Here is a 21192-nt window from a genome sequence, read left to right on the forward strand (position 1 = left end):
AGCTTTATTAAAAATCCCACCTATGGCTCACATCTGGTGTGAACAGCTAGACTGACTGATGGGGGCATTTTTCTTTAAAGTGTCAAACTGCACAGCTCATCCTACAAACAGTTGAGTTTTAAACAAAATACACACCCAGGTTTATGTAGTCCATGGTGGAATACAACTGAAATAAAAAAAATATATTATCAGGATTTTTGGTAATTTTAGTCAATTTCCAGGTCTTTGACTGGAAAACTAGTCTCTAAATTTCCAGGTTTTCCATATTTTCCAGGATGAGTGGGAACCCTGTTTATTTTTAACTTTTTGATTTGTGTCAATGTACTATCGACATATGTTGCACACGTGAATAAAGAGTGACTTAGTATTTTCTTCCTTTACTGGCACTGCAAAATACACAGACACAGTACATTGTTAACACGTTTCTGTCCAGCGTTTTCTCTTAGAACCACCGTAAAAACGATTAAACAAAACTTGCTTCCAACTAATGCAAAACAAATACATATTACACAAACTATTACTGTGGTTCCCTGTTTCATCATGATTATATTAATAGTTGGGCAAACACAAACACACATAAAATATAGACACTGGGTCCCAGCAAAAGCTACCTGCTACATTTACATGGCTAACAATAAAAATTACCTGTCACTAAAACATACACAGTAGGAATATACGGCCAACTTTATAGGTCATAAAGTCTCCTGCCACCATGTTAACATGGGGCCAAACAAAAAAATCTAAGTACACGTCAAATACTTTTTTCTCAAAGGTGGTTTCTGTCATTTTAGACAGATCACGTTGATGTTCAAGTGTTCATTTTTCTGACCAGTTTGGTTTTAATTAGTTATTTGAAGCTATAAAAGGGGCGTTTCACATCATGATTGACAGCTCAGTCGCCATTAATGTCCAAATGTTGACCCCTTATGAGACAGTTTGCAGCCTTAGGTATTCAGGTGTACCCTTCTGGCAGTTTGTGCTTTTGCCATCAGAACCTCTCAGCTTTGGAACGGCCTGCCTTAGGATATAAGCTTTGACTTCCTTTAAATCACTTGTTAAAACCTGTTTTTATAGACTTGCCTTTATGTGATGTCGTCTTTTTACTTTACTATCCAATTTAATTCTTTATTTTAATTATTTTCGAATGGCAAAATATTTTTACATCAAATTACATTTTGTGTATCACGTATAAATTTGCTTTGTCCGTCAAAGCACTTTGTAAACTCTGTTTTTAATAAGGTGCTATATAAATAAAGTTATTATCATAATATTTACATCCTGCAGCACAAGCCTCTAGACGTACCCTTCTGGCCCTTTAAAGCTGCCTCAGTTAGCTGGTTTTTTTTTTTGGCCCAACTGGGGGCAGTACATTTACCTGAAACAGATTATCACCTTGTAGTGACAACAAAGCTGTCAACTAACAGTTTGTAGTCATAATTTTTTTATTGGATTTCAGCCCATCATTTAGACGTTAAGTATTACCAGATGCAAAGTGGACTTGTAACAATCTTTTCAGCATTAAGTCCAATGTTTCCATAACCGTGAACCGAAATCTCTGGGAAGCCCAGTGGAAATGGTGCAGAGGGTCATATCTACATGCATACAGTCTATAAATTAAGGATGCATAATAATTATCAGTTATCAGCCAATATTGGGAAATTATATTTATATACAGTGCTGTGCAAAAGTTTTAGGCAGGTGTGAAAAATGCTGTAAATTAAGAATGCTTTCAAAAATGGAAGCGTTAGTTTATTTTTATCAATTAACAAAACAGCATCAATTCTTCTACACCTGCAGTTTTTGAAGGAACTCAGCTGGTAGGTTGTTCCAAACATCTTGGAGAACTAACCACAGATCTTCTGTGGATGTAGGCTTCCTCAAATCCTTCTGTCTCTTCATGTAATCCCAGACACACTCGATGATGTTGAGATCAGGGCTCTGTGGGGGCCATACCATCGCTTCCAGGACTTCTTGTTCTTTACGCTAAAGATAGTTCCTAATGACCTTGGCTGTTGTTTGAGGTCGTTGTCCTGCTGCAGAATAAATTTGGGGCCAATCATACGCCTCCCTGATGGTATTGCATGATGGATAAGTATCTGCCTGTATTTAGCATTGAGGATACCATTAATCCTGACCAAATCTCCAACTCCATTTGCAGAAATACAGCTCCAAACTTCCAAAGAACATACTGTCTTCTGCTACAGCCCAATATTTCACCAGAGTGGCCATTTTTGTGAAGCCCAGTTCCTATGTTTTCGTGCATAGTTGAGTCGCTTGGCCTTGTTTCCATGTCGGAGGTATGGCTTTTTGGTTGCAACTCTTCCATGAAGACCACTTCTGGCCAGACTTCTCCAGACAGTAGATGGGTGTACCTGGGTCCCACTGGTTTCCGCCAGTTCAGAGCTGATGGCACTAGTGGACATCTTCCGATTTCGAAGGGAAATAAGCTTGATGTGTTTTTCATCTGCTGCATTAAGTTTCTCCGACCACTGCGTCTGCGATCCTCACCGTTGCCCGTTTCTTTGTGCTTTTTCAAAAGAGCTTCAACAGCACATCTTGAAACACCAGTCTGCTTTGAAATATTTGTCTGGGAGAGACCTTGCTGATGCAGTATAACTACCTTGTGTCTTGTTGCTGTGCTCAGTATTGCCATAGTGTATGACCTGTGACATGAAAGTGTCTTCCACAACCTCACCTTGGTAGCAGAGTTTGGCTGTTCCTCACCCAGTTTTAAGCCTCCTACACAGCTGTTTCTGTTTCAGTTAATGACTGTGTTTCAACCTACATGTGATGATGATCATTAGGATCCATTTGGTATAATTAGTTGATCACACAAAATCCCTGACTTTGTGCAAGTGAACCTATAAGAATTGATGCTGGTTTGAAGGCAAAGGGTAGTAACACCAAATGTTGATTTGATTTAGATTTTTCTTTTGTTTGCTCACTTTGCATTTTGTAAATTGATAAAAAAAATACACAATTATTATTTATATTTTAAAAAAACATTCTTAGCTCGGTTATCTTAACGGTATCAGCCATGAGAAGCAGGTAATGATTGTTTATTGTATCAGCTGAAAAAAATTAAAATTTTGTGCATTTCTGCTATAAATGATTTAATTTGTTTGTAGAACAGCCATGCACGCCACAAAAGCAAGCTAACACAGACGCTGACCACCTACAAGGACTACCAGTAAGTTATATGACCATTTGTGAACAAGTGCTGTCCTGTCCCATCTCCTGGAAAATGTCCTGGAAAGGTTTATTTTGTATTGTATTGTATTGTATTGTATTGTATTGTAATAATAATAATAATAATACATTAAATTATTAGAGGCGCCTCTCTGGGCACTCGAGGACACCGTACAACTAAAAAAAAAAACAGCAAGAAATAAGAAACAGATAAGAAAAGACAATGTAGATGGTTAAGTGGGGTAGGCAGTTCTGAATAGGTGAGTTTTTAATCTTGATTTGAAGAGTGTGAGAGAGTCCAGGTTCCTGAGGTCCGGTGGGAGTGAGTTCCAGAGTTGGGGGGCAGAGCGGCTGAAAGCCCTGCTCCCCATGGTGACGAGGCGGGCGGGAGGGACAGAGAGGTGGACAGAGGAGGCAGATCTGAGGGAACGGGAAGGGTTGGCGATGTGGAGGAGTTCGGACAGATAAGGAGGGGAGAGGTTGTGGATGGCCTTGAACGTGAATAGGAGGATTTTGAAGTCAATGCGGAGTTTTACCGGGAGCCAGTGGAGTTGCTGTAGAACAGGGGTGATGTGGTGGATGGAGGGGGTTCTGGTGATAATTCGAGCTGCAGAGTTCTGAACCAGTTGAAGTTTATGGAGGTATTTGTGAGCTAGACCGAAGAGAAGGGAGTTGCAGTAGTAGATGTGGGAGGTGACAAGGCTGTGTACAAGGATGGCAGTGGAGTGGGGAGAAAGGGAGGGGCGGAGTCGATTAATATTGCGTAGGTGGAAATATGCAGACCGGGTGATGTTATTGATATGGGATTGGAAAGATAATGTGCTGTCGAGGAAGACACCCAGACTCTTAACCTGGGGGGAAGGGGAGACAGAGGAGTGGTCGATGGTGAGTGAAAAACTGTTAGCTTTTGAGAGGATTGATTTAGTGCCAATAAAAAGAAATTCGGTTTTATCACTGTTGAGTTTGAGGAAGTTGGAGGAGAACCAGGATTTGAGCTCGGTGAAGCAGTCAGTGAGGGAGGAAGGTGTATTACTTCATTAATCCCACAACGGGGAAATTCCTTTGTCACAGCAGCATTTTACGTGAAATAAATAAATACAGATATATATAAAAAAACTATGGTAAAGTGGTAAAGCTATGGTATGGTGGTAATTTTAAAAACAGACACTACAACATGAGCAGGTGGTGCAGGTGTTGTAGAGTCTGACAGCAGCAGGGATGAAAGACCTGCAGAACCTCTCCTTACACCGTGGGTGTAACAGTCTGCTGCTGAAGGAGCTACTCAGGGACCCCACAGTGTCATGTAGGGGGTGAGAGGTGTTGTCCATGATGGATGTCAGGTTCACTAACATCCTCCTCTCACCCACTTCCTCTATGGAGTCCAGAGGACCGTCCAGAACAGAGCTCGCTCTCCTGATCAGTTTATGGAGTCTCTTCCTGTCCCTGTCCGTACTACCCCCTCTCCAGCAGACCACAGCATGGAAGATGGCTGAAGCAACCACAGAGTCATAAAAAGTCCTGAGGAGAGCTCTGCACACCCCGAAGGACCTCAGTCTCCTCAGCAGGTGGAGGCGAATCTGGCCCTTCTTGTAGAGAGCATGGGTGTTGTCAGTCCAGTCCAGTTTTTTATTGAGGTGAACACCCAGGAATTTGTAATTCTCTGCCACCTCAATGTCCAATCCCTGGATGTTCACCGGTGTGAAGTGGGATGTTTTCCTCCTGAAGTTAACAATCCTCTCCTTCGTCTTGCTAGTGTTTAGCTGAAGCTGGTTGAGCTCACACCAGCTGACAAAGTCCATGATGACAGTCCTGTATTCCAGTTCATTCCCTTCAGAAACGCATCCAACAATGACTGTGTCATCTGAGAACTTCTGGATGTGGCAGTGTGTGGAGTTGTGGGTAAAGTCCGAGGTGTAAAGGGTGAAGAGGAAGGGAGAGAGCACCGTACCCTGAGGGGCACCTGTGTTGCAGAGCACAACGTCAGACACACAGTGTTGGAGCCTCACATACTGCGGTCTGTTGGTGAGATAGTCTGTTGTCACTACATGCAGCACCTTTCATTTGTTGTCTGAGCCCAGTGAAAAAAGGATGCAGTGTATATATATGTATACATATACATACGTATCTATAGTAAATTAAAAAATAATGCTATCCGTCAAAATAATTTTTTAACCGTTACTGTGTGTTTTGTCTCTTATTTGACAAATGAATTACAAAATTAAAAATGTGAGTGTGGGGAGAATTATCATGTGTGTTTATTTGATCATGGTGGTACTGTTGGGTCTCTGTAAATCATTTTATAAGGAGTTCGGTCTAGACCTGCTCTATTTGAATGTCCTGAGATAACTTCTGTTATGAGTTCATGCTATACAAATAACATTGAATTGAATTGAATATTAACATGATATCAATATTTCATTTTTTTAATATCACAGTTATCGTCAGTAAAGGTATATTGCAACTCCCAAATTGATAGAGAGGTAGAGAGGCAGATTATAATTGAATTACAAAAATAACAGAATCTAGAGAACCTTTTAATTTTTGTGTTTTATTGCTTTTCTTCCCTTTTGATCAACAAAAGGTACTAGTGACACAACAGACATTAATGAACGAGTTAGTTACATAAGACTAAAGGTATAGTTGAATGTGGATCTGTAGAGAATACTGATGTAGTTCCATGGAGCAACCATTAGATGCCACCAAAGAGCTTAGTTCACTGTACATGTAGTGGTTATTTGTATTTAGTCTTGACACAACTGTAAGCTACAGTAAAATATAAAGATATATGTAAAAACAGGTTAACAAATCACATTTTAATCTTTTGAATTAGTTTCTGACAAAACTGTTGAAACTGCTGCTGTGGTTAGGATTAGTTAGAATTAGCTAGGATTTGATATTCTAAAACAAAACACAAAAGTACTAATGAGCGGCAGCTGCACGGTCACCTTCAAGGTATTAAAATATTAAAATGTGAAATAAAAAACATAATGACCACTGAAAACACAGAGCATAGATAACTAAACCATGTTTTCCTATAAACAGAGAGGATATAGAAAACTGAAGAGAAGCCAGCTCCCTTCGTTTGAAAGACGCTTCCCCCCACACACACACACACACACACACACACACAGTACATTAAATAGGCGCTGATGATTGAGTCGTCTGGAGGGTTTTGTTTCTTTGTCTGCAGCATTTGCAGCAGAGGATGGTCACAGTGACCGTGATGATGAAGACTGTGATCAAGATGAAGACTACACCAACCCACGCTCCAAGACTCCACTCTGAAGGGACAGTGAGAGACACTGTTAGGCAGATGAATTCCTCTCTTTAAACACACACAGTTTTTGGCTCTGTAGAGCAATGCTTACATCTGCAGGAACCTGTATTGTGCCAGCATGGAAGATTAAGAATGCCAAGATAAAAATGTAATATAGAGATCCTTGTTATGTATGCATTTTCTGTGTCAGAACTAATGAAAAACATTAGTTAAAAGAATAATTATTTAGCTTTTGGTCTGAGTGAATTATTTTTGAGTGTGACATGGATTTTACATGCCACAATAAAATTAAAACAGAAAACGGTGTCCCTGCTGGCTGCTGCTTCTGACTATATATACATACATAGTTACATTTGTGACTGTCTGCAGTCTGCTGTCCCTCACTTGTTTGCTGTTTTCTGGGTTATGATTTGATTTTTAAGGCATAGTATGCAGGATGTTTCCATTGCTGTTGCTTTAAACATGCCAAGCTGACAGCTCTTACTATATGTTTGGTAGAACAAGATAGACAGTGAACGGGAGTGCAGAAGGTGCATTAGGTGCCATGTCTGAAATAGATGTCCCTAGTTGGTTTATCAAAGTACATAAAATAAGCACAGCAAGAAACGTCACATAGATTGGACCACCATTTTAATTAAACGTTACAGTTGCAGCTGAAAATGACAACAGTAACAATAAATACATTTGCCAATTTTACATATCTTTGTCATTCAAATCAACTGCTATCTACAGAGAAGTGACTGTTGTTGTTAGTGCAACAGTGCAACAGTATTACGGTCCACTCATTTGAGACTGTTTCTTGACCAGTTAAAAAGTTGTAGTACTTGTAAGTAAGTAAAAGTACCAATATGACAAGGTACAAATACTCCAATACATGTAAAAGTACCTTGATTGCATGAGCCAAAAACAGACTTCAATCTCTGTTTTGTTTTTGTTTAGCATAGTAGGAAATGTTTGTTTGTCAGGCACACTGTGTTTGGGTAAGACCCAGTGAATGTGAACAAAACCACGTTTGTTTACAAGAAAGCTCTTAGAGGCTTAGGGAACGCTTAGAGACTTCGTGGTCGTTTTTCTAAGTACACCAGACAAAAGAACTTCTTAACCATGAAAGCCACAAGCAAGACTCATTACATCGGAATTTCAAATTTTTCCAAAATGTGCATTTCTAATTTGCAGAAACAACTGCTGTTCAACACTATAGCCCTGTGAGTCCTTGCAGCCATGCTGATGTTACTCTCCACATCTTTTCTGTGTTGTGTAGTGTAGTGTAGTGTAGTGTGTACAGAGTGTGTGCACCTTGCAGGGTGTCATTGCTCCCAGGTGTACACCGCTGTCTGCTCCAGGCTCCGTGCTGTGTAGTTTTGGGTCTGGAGGGGATGTAAGCTGCCACCATGAAGCAGTAACTCTGTCCTGGATCCAGTTGGGACACCTCTACCTTGCTGGAGTCAGATGTGACCTCTCTCTATCAGACAAGAATAGGAAATGTTACAGTCACTTAAAAAGCTGTCAAATTGACCAGCTTTGCATTTAGACTTTCATGACCTCTGTAGTTCATCATTATGTCTTTTAAAAATCAAAACGTAGACTACTTTAAGTATCTTCGGTAAAATAGAATCAGCCTCTGAAGCTCCTCGATTTCAATATAACTCTTATCCACATTCATTTTCTTTATTTTATTTCTGGAAAGACAATAGAATGTCCCTCTACATGTCTGTCTCTTAAAGGTGAGCTCGAACTCCAGTAACAGGCCTACAGCTGAATACCCAGTGAGAATGAAAGGTCCAGTGTGTAGGATTTAGTGGCATCTAGAAGTAAAGATGCAGATTACAACTAACTGAACATCACGGGCTGTGAAGACTGTAGGGGAAACTATGGAGGCAGAGAAACTCGCAGCTTGTTGAGAAAAATGCGAAAGACCCTATCTAGGGCCAGTGTTTGGTTTGTCCATTCTAGGCTACTGTAGAAACATAGCAGTTCAACATGGCGGACTCTGTAGAAGAGGATCTGCTCCCTTTGTAGATAAAAAACAGCTCATTCTAAGAAACACAATGATTCTTATTTTCAGGTGATTATACACTAATAAAAACATAGCTATGAATATTATATTCCATTTCTGACAATAGATCATTTTAAATGTTACACACTGGACCTCTAATTTACATTACTGGTACATTTTTTAAAGTGAGTATTTTCTTTCCTGGTATCAATATCAATGGAAATGTGAAGCTCTATACGTTATTTGCTAGCTTGACAAAATAGCTTTCATTTTCTTGCTGAGAGTTAGCCGAGAAGATTGACACCACTTTAAGATCTGTCCGTTAATAATGGAGGCTACACCCAGCAGCCTATTAGCTTACCTTAGCACAAGGACTGGAAACAGGGGGAAACAGCTAGCCTGGCTCACCAATTAACATTTTATGTCTCGTTTGTTTAATCAATACCAAGACTGCTGTAGGCTAACTGGCTGCTGGCTCCAGCTACATCATTTTTGTACAGAGCAAATGTTATCAATGGGAGCCCAGGAAAATGACCTACTGCAGCTTTAAACAAAGACTGTTTCAATTCAATTCAATTTTATTTGTATAGCTCCAATTCATAACATAACAACATTCAAATGGAGCAGGTCTAGACCAAACTCCTTATAGAATGATTTACAGAGACACAACAGTTCCCACCAGGAGCAAGCACTTGACAACAGAAATTGGGGATTAATTGATTCATTATTAAATATATTGTTTACATATTTTCTTTTAAGCCTTTTTTAGAGGATATATTGTGTACTGTAAAAACTATTCTGAAAAGAAGTCGTGCTGGAGACGATGAATTCTGATGAACTACTTACAGTTACAGCACATTTTGACCCATATGTATTTTTTATGTAAAGCACTGTATCAAAGCTAGGTGTAGTGTTTAACAAGAAGTGAATCACTAGGTAAAACTGTGTTGGTGTCAGTGTTGACAGCTGAATACTGTACCTTTCCTGTACTTCCAGACTTGTAGTAGATGATCTTATAATGGAGGTCACTTTTGAGAATCTCTCTAATGCTAAGCTGCTTCCCACGCTCATGGATGCTGGTCAGAGGATCTGTGATGCTGATAATTACTGTGCTCTTATTTACCTTCTCCACAGTGAAGTTCGCAGCACTGATGTTACCTGAGGAGACGACAAATCGGCTGTAATGATGAGACCTTTTTCAGGCCTATTCATATAGGTTGAAAGCGTCTTATTCATAAAGCTGAAGAATGTGAGTCAGTTATACTGGCACTATCACCTTTTTATAATTTGTGTTCATAATTAATCACAGTATTCTGTTAGATAGATTAATGTCCTTAAAAAAAGATTAGAAGGTTCAAATACTACAGTACAAACTTGTGACTCTTTGGAGAGGCGCGAAGACTGAGTCTGGGGTCATGCTCCGATGAAAAAATACCCTTATGAGGGTTATTTTGTTATTTTCATGAAACCTATTCCCCACTGTCAAAATGGCCACTAAAGTGCACAACACACTGCCCAGTTTTCAATGTAGGCCAAAGACATTGCACATATACTGAGCAAAATGCACCGTTGTCTTTTGTATTAAAACTGTCAAAATACACTATTTAACAATGACTGACTATATAGTGATGTTATCAGCATTTGTGGGAGATGCTAAAAGAAAAGCTCTGCCATTGGTCATCTAGACATAACAGTGACATTTTGTGTGTGTATAATACTTACTCTCTTTATAGGGGTTGAACTGTGGAGAATAAACATGACTCAATTCCTCCAGGGGATAGTCAGACTCAGGCATCTCATGCTCTGTTTGGATGTCAGCAGTGTAGGTCCTTTCAACAGACATACATTGAACATATGTGATATGCATTCAACATGCATGGTGTGTGGATTTTGATAAGCGGTGGTAGTCTACTTGTCAGCATCATGAACCCTGGAAATATTGTGTACCCCAAAGTTTTATGCTAGAAATGTACAGTATGAGTACTTAGCATTTAGAAACTGCCAGGTGCTTGCATAATTAGCAGCACGAACAGCAGCATACTGTACAGCTTTATAATAAAGAAAACACCAAAATACGTTATTTTTCAAGGAGTGGCCAAACTTTTGCATACTCAAAGACTCAAGTTCCATATTGGTGAACTGTGAGAAGCAGTTGAGTGTGTTCACAAATTTAGTCCACACTGCTGAGCTGGAAGCAATATGCTATGGGTGTGTTATGCCATCATAAACTCTCAGTTACAGCTTCATCAAAGTGTATGTCGCTATTTGATAGGATAAATTAAAACTAAGATAAAGATGAAGAGGTCACAGAGCATAAATATAATAACAGAAAAATATAGGTTTCTGTATATACTGTATTTCTGTATATAATACTTTAAAACATGAGGGGGGTTAGAAATTACAAAAGAATGTCAAGTTTGTTACCAAACATTTAAGCCCTATTGAATTATTATAGGAATGTTATATAGGGCTTTATCATACCTGTCGTAGGGTTGCAGGTTGTGGGTCAGATCACATTCTGTGTCTAACATTTGGATGCAGTCAGCACTTTCCAGCCAGTCAGTTTTATCCCTGATGGTCACATGACAGAACACACAAAACTGTTCATAATCAAAATAATGCAGCAGACTGCTAACATTTGGATACTTCCTGTTCCTGACATGATCCAGCACTAAAAACAGATTACATGTCTAGTTCTCGCTGGAAACGCAAAGTGTGATATCGCTTCAGGAGAGGAGCACATTGCACACTACGAACAGAGAAAGAAAGAAATAATAATAAAATATGTATGAGAAAACTGTTGCATGACTCATGAGAAAAGTTCTTTCCATTTGAAAAGACAGAACCATGAAAACACTTTAACTTCCACCACAGTTTAAGTCATTGACAGGTGTTGATGTCCCCAAGTACTGAGATAAGCTGATTTTAAAAAGTTAAACCTAAAGTAGAAGAATTATGAGAGTAAAATATATTATGCAGTGTCTTTGTGCATGATTAGCCTCCAAATGTGTGTATCATTTAAAATAGACCTCCTGGTATTATTATCCTTTACTTAACGTAAAAGTACAAAAATGTAAAGCTAAAATATTAACAGGTATTCAAATCATATTAGTAGCTCGTACAAGGAACTTTTATTTTGTGTGGATTCTGGCAGCCCCTGTGGACAAAAGCGGTAGTGTTTCTAGCTCCTTGTTTCATTGATTTTGGGGGAATCGACCTATAATAACAATATAGAAATTGCCAGTCTTCTTATGTAGGTCATATAGAAGCATCAATATTACCCTTGTGTTATATTTCGGTCAAATGTGACCAATTAAAAAAAAATCTAAAATATAGTCTCTTCTTTGAGTAATGCACTTCAGTAATTCTGTACGTGTGTGTGAGAGAGAGTTTTTATTCTCAATTAAAATGGCCATTGTTACTTTTTTAATATTTGCATTAGAAAGAAAAAATAATCGTTAAAGTTTGACATCCCTCTCTTGGCAATTTCTTTAAAAAAAAAATGTAATCACATTTGCTGTATTATTATGTAACATTTCCTTTTTTCGATTTCTATTTTTTTTAAATGACTAGAAAAAGTAGTTCCCTCTTGGATAGGGTTAGGGTTAGGGTTGGAGTGTGTGTGTGTGTGTGTGTGTGTGTGTGTGTGTGTGTGTGTGTGTGTGTGTGTGTAAGAACTCACCAAGAGTACAGGACAGTGTATGTGAGGTCAGATCCTTCGGTAGTCCAGGTGAGGATGGTTTTAAAGTCCAGAGAGACCCAGTGCACGTTCTGTGCTTGGGGCAAAGAGTTCTGAGCTATAAAAAAAATACAATATTACTCACCTCCCCATCCTCTTTTTTCTCATAAAGAGACCATAATCAGAGTTAAACGTTGCCATCGAGCTAAGCAGATTGTGTGACAAAAATTAAACTTAATAGTGCAGTGGAACATCTTGTTGGCATTAGTAGAATTAACATTCCAACACATCTGAAAAAAAACGATGCATCATGATTAGGTAAATACTATCATGGAACATTTACTGATTACTCCTGCATTTTTGAAATGCCTCCACAGAACAACCGGAGAATGCTACAACTGTGCAAAGTTCTTGTTCATTTACCCTCATAAAGAGCCTCACTTTATACACACAATTGGCTTTCTATTTCCAAAATGTATTCTTATCTACAGTGTGCATCCATCTGATTATGTATAATTTCATATATTTTTCATTAATAATCTATACATATAATACAAAATATGAAACCAATTTGCATTTGCAAGGGTTATGAATCCTCTCTGTCCATTCTATGTCAGACACAGTGAAACTCAACTATAAAATAAATTGCATGAGCCAAAATAATTGATCTGCATAATTAATTGAAATATTATCAAAATTGTTATGTGCAACAGGCAAATAACAAAAGCGAAATTTGTGATCCAAAAATGATTATTCCCAACACTAATGATGATGCAATATGATGCTTGTACCACATCATGCAGCCCTATGAGCCAAAGAGCTAAGAAGTGACTAGGAGTAGCCTTGGTGCAGAGACTAAAGTTGGACCTCCCCAACAACAACAATTGAGATGAATGAATAATCTAAAGAGTACAATATCTACACTTTGTAGATAGTATATATACTGTCCAGAGTGAGGTCTGTGGAACTTCCATTCACCTCCATTATATTGGTGTGGCGGCAGAAATTTCATAGGCAAGTACATAAACACAGGCGTATGACACAGGCCTACCACTGTCCAAAATACTGTAACCTCAAGTTAGAACAGGAATGTAGGAACCAAAGTCTAAACTACAGACCCAGTTACAAGCTGTTAAACAACATGTTGGTTTTTCAGAGCTAGCAGTGTTCACGTTCTGCGTGTTGAATTTGGTTTCAACTGATCAGTAGCAGTAATTCAGGAATTTGTATTACAAATAAACAGTACACCAAAATATGTTTCTGAGCAAATTTGAGGCAACAAATAGTCAATGCAGGAACAGAATCTTGACGAAGACTTGAAATTAGCAATTGAGACCATATCAAGTGAAAAGTAGGGTAATTTCTGCACAAGACTCAATACTATCAGAATTTTTTCTTGGTACCAAGGGAGTTGCCCCCTGCTGGGTATTAGAAAGAATGCAGGTAATAGAAAGAATGCAGGTTTGACACACTTCCACGTTGGCTTCACTTCACTGATCTAGAAGCTCTGTCTACTATTATATAGTGAATGTTACAGAACCTGAAACTAATGCCATATTTTGTATCAAACCGAAAGGCTTAATACTTACTTGTGTGTTTGCCCATTGCTATAACTGAAAGCTTTGGCTGTAAGCAAACAACCTCTCTACGTCAGTGATTACCACCCTTTTGCTTAAGGGACCCCTTTTTCTACAATAACAGAACAACTGATAAAATGTTAATAGTGAACACAATAACTGCAGGAAGTTTGTGTATATTTGGATGAATTTTGAGCGGATTATTTCCCATGAATGTTGATCAGAGATTAGTTTTCCTGAAATTTTAAGAAACCTTTTATACAACTGTCTGACTTATGTCAGGCTTCTTTTTTGACAAATTCAGTGTTTTCTTAGCTTGTTCTATTGGCTCATTGGTTGTTATAACTGCATACTTTTTTTAGGTTTTCTTACACCCTTTAAAATCAAGAAGGCCTTGCGATCCCTAGTGGACGTCCCAACCCCCAGGTTTGGAACCACTGCTCTAGTGTAGTAGACTACTAAAGTGAGTAGAGCCACCCCAGGAAGCTGTCTGCCATGTTGTATAAAATGTCTATCTATCTATCTATCTATCTATCTATCTATCTATCTATCTATCTATCTATCTATCTATCTATCTGTCTACCTATCTATCTATCTGGTCTTACCTGCAATAGTGATGATCCAAGCAGACAGACAGACTCCCAGAGAAAGCACACTCTTCAGAGATGCCATGTTAGCACAACCCAAAATCCTGTGAAAGCTATGTGAACCCAGCAGAAGTGGCTGTAGACCAGCTGCTCAGACTGACTGTTGTTTCTTGCTCAACTGGACAGAGAGAGTGGCTGCAGATGGAAGAACTGGGGGCACCGCTAAAGGTTCTGCTTCGTTCCGCCTGCTGATCCCTCCCACATGCCTGCCTGATGGGAGATTCTGAAACGATTTGCTGAATTTGAACTCCTCAGATTACATGAATGTCTGGGCTGAGACACGACACCCAATTTACGTACAGCTTGGTAACTGTCCCTCTGTGCATAAACTAACTGGATTAAAGAGAAACATGACTAATGAGTTAGCAATAGTTACCCCCACCCTGACAAGAATCAAACAGTTGGTTCTTTCTTTGGAAAGTGCTGCTCATGTATTCAGCCGTGTTTCTGTACGCAACCATCTTGATGCCCTGTTGCCTTGACTGCAGATACGGTTGGAGTTAAAGTTAGGATTAGGGTTAGGGTTAGGGACTGCTGATAGACTTGGTGGTCCAAGTGGTCCAGTTGAAGTTTTGTACTGGCTTTTATCTCATCAGGAAACTTCCTAATGTCTTTTGAAACTCACACAGGAACTGCAAATATGAGACAGCCTGATATTAGATGATAATACCAATTACTAAGGGTTTACATTTCCAATAACTGATGTATGTGATAATATATATAACTGTATTTCTCATTTGTTTAAATAAAATGTTTAATTGTGTACAATGTAAAGAGAAACTAAGCAATAAGCTGTTCTCATGAAGAACAATTTGCCAGTATCTTCAGTCAATTTGTCAACATTGTTGTTTTTTGGTGGGTTGTCCTTGCCTTAACTACCAAAATCAAAGCAAAGTCTTTTAACATCAGTTAAGGTTCTTTGTCTTTGTTTCACTCTAGAACACTCAAACTGAGTTTGTGGTAAACAGTAACTTTACTTTAATGTGCAACAAACTTAGTTTGAGTTAAGGTTTAACTATAAAAACCTTTATTTAACCAGGTAATCTCATTGACATCAACACCACCTTTACAAGAGAGACTTGAGCAATGCAGAGAGAAAGAAAAATACACAGAGCAGCAGAGACAAGGGTACACAACCAAAGAGCTAATAGAACAATGAGAAGAAAACTGAACAACCAAAAAAAAAAAATAGCCTATAAAGTTTGTATCATTGTCAGAAATAAGTACCTAAAATATCAGGATAACTAATCTCAGAGGACATATTCTGCTCAAAATTCAAACAAATCTGAAATTTGGTCCCACAAAAACAAATCATTTAAAATTGCGAGGTTTTGGACTTGATGGCTTTTGTTCCTCCCCAGTGTTGTCTGTTGTACTTTTTTTATGTAAAAGTCTTTGAATTTACTTAATTAAATCATGTATTGTATTGTCATGTGCTTTAAGAGCTTTTTTTCAGGATTGAGTAGTTGTGTTGGGCCAACTTAATATACAGAGGTTGGATCAACTGTTCACTTTACAATCTCCTGCAAACTTCTTTTGCTATAAGCTGACAAATTCTGTCCCACATGTGGAATAGTCCTCCTCTCTTTATTAGCCCCTTGGGCCAGGGAGCAGGGAAAGAAGCCAAGGAATGTGGGACTGAAGGGAAAACATACTAAGTAGATACTTGAAGAGATCACAGCTAAAGCAGTGGGTATTTTGGATTCTTGTGGGAATCGGTGATGCCCGTAATGTCCTCTATTAAAGGTAATGGCAGTTGGGTCCATCAGAAGTCTGCACTAAATTTTTGTGACCTGTTTTGATGGATTGAGTAACTGTGTGGGAACATTGCGGCAGTGTGTCATTTGGGGGGAAACCTCCTGGTAGCAATTAGAAAACCATCTGACTGTTGTAGTTGGACCTCGCCTCCACACACTTTCACAGAAAATCACAGAAACACTGAAAAGGAAAAAGACACTGTTTGTATTACTCAACCCCTTGTCCTAAAGTTACACTAATTTTTTGGAGTAACATTTTGCCAATGTAATAATGAAACAGTTATATTGATGCCAAAGCAAAATGCTCATTTTAATCACATTTTCAGGTGACTTACAGCACTTGGTTAAAGTTAGAAAAAGACCTGATCTTGAATAAATATTAACAATTTTGACTTTTTCAAAACCACCATCTTTTTGTAACTTAAAGCTGCAGTAGGAAACTTTAATAAAAATAAATTTTTGTCACATTTTTTGGGGGAAAAACTTTTTCCAGCAAAAATATTCACCTCATAATGTGATGCCCATTTTTTTCTCTTCCGGTTTGAATGCCATTGTATTTGTTCTTCTGATTAGCACTAGCGTAATACAGTACAATACAGTGCAGCAATCCGACAGAGATTAGCTGCACTTCCAAATTGACACAAAATGACACGCCTTTCAACAGGACTGTCCCAGTGAATGTCATAGATTTTTTACAGATCTTGAAAACAGATTTACAGCATTTCCTTTGTAAAAACACATTACACTATATACCATAGAATGGGACCAGTAAATTTTGATAGAGTTATAATGTGATTTAAGTTACTCATTTAAAATATGAACACAATTTTTTTTTTACTAAATTAGATTAAAAAACCACATTAAAGAGTTGACACACAGAGTGGAGCCTTCAACCCACCCAGTCACCAAATGAAAGACGAAGACTAAGACTTTATCACAAGGCTAAGACAGAATACTAATTGGAATAGAAAAGTTTGAACTTAGGTGTAATAAACTGAAATTATATTTTACGATACTTCACTAATTTAATAAAAATAGAAAAAAGGAAATGTTACATAATAATACAGCAAATATGATTACATTTTTTAAAAGAAGACAAGAGAAGGATGTCAAACTTTAACGATTATTTTTTCTTTCTAATGCAAATATTAAAAAAATAATAATGGCCAGTCAGTTACCTGTTAGTAGCAAGTGGGAAGATAACAGCATGGTCCCATCTCTAAGTCATATGCCTTATTAGCTGGTCTGTCCACCATGATCAGTGAGGATTCGAGGAGCTATAACACTGAGAAGAAGTTATAGACAATGGTCCTAATCCCAACGGCTAGAGGTCTGGCTACATAGGGTATTTCAGGTATTTGGACAACCCATCGATGCTGTTCTTTTTGTGAGGACATCTTGCTTGGAAATTTTTTTGTAGATTTTTTTATACTATGTATTACAAATTTTCTTCTTAGAACTTAGAACTGTTTCCATTTCCCATTAAGAGCATTAACTTGTTTTAGAAAAAGGCAAAAATCTTGTTCTTTTCAAAATTTACTGTTTCTATCAAACCTTTCAGAATTTTTCAGAATAAAGCAAGTTACAGTTGATTTTGTAGTGCGGTCTGCATCTCTCAGTATTGTTAATTAGTGGATGTTGAGCTTCCCAACATGGTGACTGTGCAGACGCACGTCAAATCGAGAATACGGTACATTTCTATATCTATGGTTTGAACAACTTAAACCGCCGGGAAATGCAACAAAGAGGCCTGTCAAGACATATTTGTGTTGTCCAAAAGGGGAGATGAGGGAGCTCTGTAGGGGAGCAGAGAGGAAGGGCAGCTTTCTCTCCATAGATGGACCAATAACCCCAGCACAGTGTGGGAAGATTCAGCAATCTGTGAAACCTGAAAAGGAAACTACCTGTGCCCTGCCTCATGGAGCTAATGACCACTGAAACTATTGCAGTGAGAAGGAACTAGTGTCCCTGGATGGTCTAATATCTCCACCATGAAAAGAATATGTTTATTTATTTATTGCATCGCCATGGTGATAGTAAAGACAATTAAATAACAATTTTAGTGTTGCAAGTGAAACTGAGTGACAGCTGTTTCAGATCAGTGAGGAATCTGTTTTATTGCCAATCCTAAAGCCTTTCCTAAAGGCAAACATTTGTGGGACATTTTTATTGTTTTACGTAATGAGGAACACTGTGGTCCTGAAGTCCTTTTTTAAGCTGAATACAGGTTGCTGGACATCCTGAAGATCCAATGGTTTTCTGTACATATAAGTACAATATTATTTGGCTTAACAATCATCCATACAATAACCATGTGCCAAACATACAATTATAGAGTGAGTAGAATTTAAAGTTACAATCTGTAACATTTCCATGTTAAAATGTCTATGAGAGCTATGTTCTGTATGTAGTTGAGTTGTGTACTTCCATTATCCCAAATGTTTCCAACAATGTTCAAACTCAGAGAAATCTGTCATTTTATTCAGGTAATGCTGCGTTTCACCAGTTGCCTGTCAGTGGCGTGATATCCCCTTTGTGCATGTGTCAGCGTTGTTTATCCAGTCTGAAGACACATTTTTACCATCCACTGTTTAGATCTTGGTGCTTTTTAACTCCAGATGTGAACCAGATGAAGGATTTTAGTCATCAGACGTCTGGATCTTAAGTTATCAGAGAAACAAGCTGAGCTAATGTTAGCAGCAGCTCGACTCGCAGCCTCTCCGGGACGTCCTTTGTCTGCCTAACAGTGTGGGAGAAACAGTGATTTTTAAGGTGGAACTGCTTTATTCAGTGTTTTTAGCGGTTCCTGTTTTGGAGAGTAGGAGACCTCTGTGGATTATTGGTCTCCCAGTAGAAACCTCCTAAACCATGAACACTGAAGGAATCCTAACCGGGAGGAGCTGACTGCAGTGATGGGAATGGTGGTAAAGGCAATCCCACACTACTTCATAATTTATATATAAAATTATGAAATAATTTTTCAAGTTCAATTCAGTTAAATTTGATTATTTTACATATACTGGGAGTCCCGGAAATAAATAGTTGGTTCAGATGACCAACCTGAAGCTGCACTTATTACTGATATTACTGAGTTTAGTTTTGTTGTAAATAATCTGAAACAGCAGACAGCTGTTTTTGATCACAGAGACAAAGAACACGAACACACGCTGTACTGCTTTTCATTGCCCATTGTTCTAGAACATTTAGCAAAAACAATGAAAACTCTTAGAGCCCACTGACTCTTTCTCAGTGATTTCAATCAATGTACCAAAGGTAATTCATGTCTTATATGAGGTATGCAATGAGTTATCAGATACCAGATTATAGGTGAAAACACTTACACAGTAAAAAGCAGAAAGTGGTTTACCACACCAGATCCTGAAGCAGTATACAACAAGAAATATGTTAATAAATGTACTCCTGTGGGATTTATGTGGCGCCTCAGTTTAGCTTGTTGTATAAGACATGGCAGATTCCAAGATATAAGAGAGCAAGTCTGGAGAAACTCAGACTTTTTATGAATAGCCAAAGTGTAATATTTCAGTGAGATGTCCTCCCTATCTTGGGGTGTGGAAAACTTTATTGCGGATACTCACATAAGGAATGCCAGTTTCCTGGAAGTAGATGGGAAGGCTCAGTATGCTGTCTCATAAGCCCACATGTAAAAACTGACCCACCCAGTCACTCATGCTCTCTGATGCATTTCACTTAAATTCTGACTCACAATATGAAGAACTACATGTCTCAGCTTCAGTTTGATTGCACTAGACTGTTTCCAGTAACTCATGCCATTACATGTACACTTCCCAGTCACTGCGCTGTGGGATTTGCTGTAACCTCGTAGTCATAAATGGCTGTCAGCTGCAGAACATCTATGTCCCAGCTGACCTGTTTCTATACTTAGTACATTAATCCACTGATGGAATTTGACGTGAAATTACAGTTTATGACAACTCTGTAAACTTTGATGGAAGTTTACAACAGACCGTTCAGGTCATAATTTTATTTTTGTTTTTTTCTTCTAAACGAGTTTGACAAACCTGTCTGATTGTCTGACTGCTTGTGTTTCTTGACCTTTCTTGACGTCTCTGTATTCCCAGATCTCAAGAATGTTATTATTACTGATAGGAATAAACGATAAAATTATGAAAATAAGACCCAAGTTAATTCTATCAATCTCACATTGCAATACTGAATTAATATTTGGCATCTAGCCTTTAACCTTATTACCCTGCCGCCGGAATGATGCTCCTTGCCACTTTTTTCTCCAAGTGGCGAAATAGAATATTCACACTTCACATAATCTGGTTGAAATTCAGTCATATTTTTAAGTGCTTGAAGATCCAAAAATCACTAAACAGTATGTCATGTGTGCTAATTTTATTTATTTTTTGAATAATAACTACAAATTCAGTGGTCAAGGCTGTCACTTGACATTTAACGTGTGTTGAATGTTACACAACATCAACTCATGCAATGAGTAACATGCAAGAAAACATTCCACCTTAAATGTTTCCGGTACCTGCGGCACAGTGAATTAAAGGTCCCGTAGTATTAGATGCCTCTAGCAGTGCAGTTTCAGATTGCAAATCTTTTGTTTCCATTTCTGCTAATAGATCCTTCTAAATGTTTAACACTGAACCTTTCAATTATTTTTTCTCCAGTATAGCTTGCTAATAAAAAGGCAGCAAAACATCCTTTCATTCATCATTCACTTCATTTGTGATGCAATGAAAACCAAAAAAAACCAAGAAAACAGCCTGTCATCCACTAAGCCTACAGGAAATGAAAGCTAGCTTAGCTATGTTTTCATAGCCTAGACAATTAGTGTCATGTGCTCAGGTATAGTTGACTAATGTATGTAAACCTGCCATTGTAGGAACAGTGATAGGCTACATAATCCTTAAAATAAGTCAAAACATAACCGTGCACATCCGGTGAAATAGCACTACAGCTCTGCCTTTAAGTACACCGTCATAATGCAAAGGGAGTAGTAACTAAATGTCATGTAAGCGCACTATTAATGATTCATACTAGAACCTTTAGTCATGAATGGTTGTCAGCTGAGCT

General features: G+C 38.2%; 1 protein-coding gene across 1 annotated transcript; it reads right to left on the bottom strand.

Annotated features, from left to right (window-relative positions):
- Positions 1–5717: 5717 nt before the first annotated feature.
- On the bottom strand, positions 5718–14544 carry LOC127370088 (tissue factor). Its single transcript, XM_051411818.1, has 7 exons — positions 14324–14544; positions 12145–12259; positions 10944–11033; positions 10185–10291; positions 9442–9620; positions 7763–7928; positions 5718–6470 (listed from the first exon to the last, which is right to left on the bottom strand). The coding sequence occupies exons 1-7, from the start codon at positions 14388–14390 to the stop codon at positions 6325–6327; spliced, it is 870 nt and encodes a 289-aa protein (XP_051267778.1). The 5' UTR covers positions 14391–14544; the 3' UTR covers positions 5718–6324.
- Between the last annotated feature and the right edge of the window lie 6648 nt (positions 14545–21192).

This window comes from Dicentrarchus labrax, unplaced genomic scaffold (assembly GCF_905237075.1).
Source record: "Dicentrarchus labrax unplaced genomic scaffold, dlabrax2021, whole genome shotgun sequence".
Taxonomy (NCBI): domain Eukaryota; kingdom Metazoa; phylum Chordata; class Actinopteri; family Moronidae; genus Dicentrarchus; species Dicentrarchus labrax.